The following is a 4,576-nucleotide window of genomic DNA, read 5'->3' as shown; positions in this document are numbered from 1 at the left end:
AATCATGTATATCATAATTTGATTAGTGAAACAGTGACTACTATCACTAGAGATTAATGTAGCTATTTCTAATATAATAGACAAAATTAAAAAAAGAAAAAGAAAAATAAATAAATAAGGGCTTGATGAAATTTGATTGGAAATGAGAACAAGAATGACTAGGCAGACTAGCAGCTAAATAATGTTGTGAAACCTGACCAATTATTTCACTCTACTTCCTGAGAATGTATGCATGGTTGCTACTACACGTTTACTATTTCTTTCAAGCAAAAGAATATATCTGAAACAAATTACAATCATTAGCCTCTCTCCCAACTTCCTATGCTCTAATTAATCATTACTGTTTGAGGCCAAATAGTAGCTTCTTTCTGTTTTTGCTTTATTGAAATTTATTTATTTGTTTGGTATTTTAATTGAAGGCGAAAGAAATGAACTCATTAGTATAATATCCATGGAGATGATGAGATGTAACGGACTCATAAAAAAGGCCAATCATTTTTCTGTTTCTGTTATGAAGTGAACTTTGATGGTTAGCTTTCATGGTGGGAGTTACTCCCAATCATAATAGAGTAATTGATTGTTTTCATTACATCCCTTTATTATTAAGAGAAGTGAGCTATTAAATGCCAATAACCACTTTTATTATTTTATACTATCACTATTACTGCTTTTGCAAGAATGCAGGGATAAACAGAGTCTCTTGATTCATGGCCACATCTATGGGTAATTGGGTATTGCGTTCCTAGCTTTTTGCTTGTAACTTGTAACTCTCGTAAATGAAATAGGTTGAGTTTTTTAATACTTTTGTCATGAAATAGGTCATGGAGATTTTTTTTGGACACGTATCATAGGAGGAGTTTAACCATTCATTTTTTATTTTGGGCTACATTTTGAACTCATCTATGTGGGCAATTTATAGCCAGCCCAAATATTAATGTGCTCCAAGGTAGGTCAACAGGGCCCAAATTTGGGTAGCCATTACATTTTTTTTTGTTTTCACGGTATCCACTTGCCTGACAGGTAAGACTAATTCATCGAGGATTTAAACTTCATTCGCACAGCGGAGACCTAGCACAGATGGCATACTTATGTGCCTCTTGCAAGCTGCATCCAGGTTTAAATACCAGCTGAGCCTGAATGTTGTGTGGGTGACTTGAGTATTTGACCACTTACCAGTAGCTCATAGCTTCTTAGTTTTGAATTCCAACTAAAATCTTGTTTAGTAACCTCAAACAAGTTATAGCATCCGTACTATGTTTTCCCTAGGAATTATATTGTGTTTGGTATTCACTCAAAATAACATTCATATAAGCAATTTATCCTGCTCCATTTTGAAGAGTATTTACAAATTTGATTAATTAATATTATTAATATTATTAAATAAACGGTTACTAACCGTTTTGTACTATTTAGTTGAAGGGATACAACCTTTTAAGAATTGTGTATATTTAAAACATTGTGTCTATTGACTAAAGGGACACAACTCTTTAAAAGTTGTATATGTTCAAAACATTGTATCTATTGGCAATAGAAATGACACAACCATTTGTATACGTAACTAATCATAATTGCTACGTGCAATATATATAAATAAGTCTTTGTCCACTATTTCAGATATGAAGTACTAAGCGTACAATTTACACTACTATTAAGAGATTTTCTTTGTTCAAGAGAGTTGAGAATTTCTTACTATTGCTAATTAAGAAATTCTTAAGTTTCATTGTATCTTGGGAGAATATTGTCATCAACCCTATAGCAACTAAGTGTGGGGACAAATATCTCTCTAAAGAAAGCGATCTAATCGTGCCTTGAAACTACTACACAAATATAAGATTTTGTCATCTTACCATCTTCATATACCCAACACATTTGTCAAATCTAAAAAACATATGGCCAAGCCAACTAGAATTTCATTCAAATAAAAATGATACTATTCCAATTTCCCAGCCATTCAAAAGCTCTAGCATTGGGGGTATGAACTTGGATGAAGTAAGGCGTCACTTTACAAAGGAATATGAGTATGACAAAAACACAACATCATGTATCAAAGATCTGGGTAGTGCAGTTTTAGTGTTTCACAGCTAGAGGAAGTATCAAGTATGCACAAACAACACACTGAAGATCTGTGGCAGTCACTTTCCAGATCCGCCACGGCCGCGCCCTCCCTGTTTCGAGTACTTCTTTTTGCTGCTTAAGTGCTTGTCCACTCCAGGTAGTGGAAGCATCTCATCCGGCAATGGAAGAATATGATGCACACATTTGCGGAAGCGAAAATAATCCACAGATCCATCCTCTCTCATGAGGACGAAGCACCTGCCCATCCACTTGGGATGCTTGTGGATTTGGAAAGAGCGGATTCCCACTCCAATCTTCCGGGCAGCATTCTTGTGTCCCTTCTGGAGCAATTCCAGCAACATTTGATGTTCATACTGCCACACAAGAACCATTCATGAAACAAAGACACAAACACAGTAAATTCAAGATTCAATAGTTTAACTGTTATGGCAATTATGAATTAGCAAGCAGTTCATTCAATCCAGAACTCTTAAACATCAGTGAATCATTATTCATGATCCCAGATCTTTCCAAGAAAAATAAAATGCAAGAACAGGAAATTAATCAAGCTAGTAATAAACATGCAAGAACATAAATAAGCATAGACACTAATAATCCATTTTCTTCTGTTAGATTGGGGCTAAGAAAAGACGAATTGGGAATTGAACCTTGTTGACATTGAGATTAAGGGGCCAGGAATGAAGAAAGTTGTAGAAGTAATCGAAAATTTCCACCGAAGAATCGAAGGTCTTGTAACCCAATTTCACTGGACCCGATAGTATCTCCTTGCTCGCTTCCTCCGCCTCCTCGTTCTTCTTCTTCTTCTTCTTGTCTTCACTTTGTTCATCAACTTTGGCTTTCCCCTTTCCGTCATCTACCTTCCGCTTCTTGGAATCAGTAGCTATGTCGTCACCGGCCTCGCGACCAGCCTCAGGTTTGGAGCTGTCCACGTCAATTTCTTTGGCGGAGGAGGAGGAGGAGGATGTGTTTTGTTCCGCGAGCTGTTCTTCCGATGCGGTGGTTTCCGCCATGGTTGTTGAGGTTTAACCTAAACCCTAGCTAGATTTCTTGCAGTTTTGTTTATTTTAGACAAATTGAAAGGAAAAAGGTCAAGACTTTTTCTCTTTTTCTCTCTGCTCTGAAAGCGAAAGAGGCTTTTCTCCGATTAATACTCAAAATTTTCTGATAATTGACTGCAATTCATTTTGTCCTCTTAGATAGTGTCCGCAGGACTGAGACTAAGAGACAGAAATCTAAATAAATTTCAGTATTTTGTTTGGTGTAAAGTGAGAGACAAAAATTAAAACAAGAATAAAATTTTAATTTAATTTGTAAAAAGGATAAAATTAAAATTAATTAATTGAAATGAAAGTATTTTAAGTATAAAATGTTATTAAAATTTCAATTTTCATTTCTAAAAATTTCAGTCTCTTGTGTCCTTACCTTTTGAAGGTATTAAAATACTGAAATTTTAAGAATAGAAACAAAAATTTTAGTACAAAAATTTTAGTATCAGAACCAACAAATATAATATTATGTCTCAGTCTTCTAATCTCTATCCCAATATCTCAAAACAAACGCTACCTTAATTTTTAATCGACTAAACTAGCAAGAGGCCGATGCATGGGTGATTGAATTTGTGGAATTAATAACAATAATATGAGATCAACACATAAAAGTTGGATAATGATATATTTATCATATATATTTATTAATTTTAAAAATATGATAACAATGATGTAACTAATAATTTTAAGTTAATGTATTAATTAAACATTCTTAATTAATATCAATATATAGAAAGAGAAAAAAATTAATTGATGAAGTAAAACTGCACATTTTTTATACCAAAAATTATTAGTTGTACTGCAATAAATTAAAAAATATCAAGTGAATATATAAATTAATAATGTGTGCAATATATAGATACAGTGTTAAAGATAAAGATTGGTCAAAATTTAAAAATAAAATGTTGAGATATAAATAAATAAATAAGAGATAATTAAAAAATTAGAAAAATAAAAAATATGATCCTTATGAATTGTGTGTGATACAATATGTCAAAATTAAATATTTTTAAAAATTTCCTAATAAACGATATTGTTAACTTAAACTTTCTAATCAATAGACCGCATGACTCACGTCAAGGAGAGAAAGAGATCCATTATGTGGGGGTCTTAGAATCGATTCCACCAACTTAAGAACACCTGAAGTTTAAAATGGATATCAGGATGTGTTCATTATTAGAGTCTGGAACTTTTTTTATGGATGTATTCTTACAAAATTTCATGTGCATTTTTCTTTGGACAATAATAATAATAATAATAATAATTGTTCATACCCTGGCCCAATGTCAAAGGCCCAGGTCCAAATAAAAGGTCTAATCTGTAGGATTAAGCCTAGCTAAGTACCGACTTTCACGTAAGAAGTCGGTATCAACCACGACTTGCTCTAAAGAAGTCGGACATGAGATTAGCTGGCAGATAAAACACTCAATTCAAATGAGTAACCGCCCCTAAAA

General features: G+C 33.2%; 1 protein-coding gene across 1 annotated transcript; it reads right to left on the bottom strand.

Annotated features, from left to right (window-relative positions):
- Positions 1-1,857: 1,857 nt before the first annotated feature.
- On the bottom strand, positions 1,858-3,226 carry LOC107468318 (protein EMBRYO DEFECTIVE 514). The gene is made up of 2 exons (XM_016087587.3): positions 2,724-3,226; positions 1,858-2,429 (listed from the first exon to the last, which is right to left on the bottom strand). The coding sequence occupies exons 1-2, from the start codon at positions 3,084-3,086 to the stop codon at positions 2,133-2,135; spliced, it is 660 nt and encodes a 219-aa protein (XP_015943073.1). The 5' UTR covers positions 3,087-3,226; the 3' UTR covers positions 1,858-2,132.
- Positions 3,227-4,576: the final 1,350 nt, after the last annotated feature.

The sequence above is a fragment of the Arachis duranensis genome, chromosome 1 (assembly GCF_000817695.3).
Source record: "Arachis duranensis cultivar V14167 chromosome 1, aradu.V14167.gnm2.J7QH, whole genome shotgun sequence".
NCBI classification, from domain to species: Eukaryota; Viridiplantae; Streptophyta; class Magnoliopsida; order Fabales; family Fabaceae; genus Arachis; species Arachis duranensis.
The sequence above is the reverse complement of the archived record's forward strand: the minus strand, read 5'-3'. Positions and strand labels throughout refer to the sequence as shown.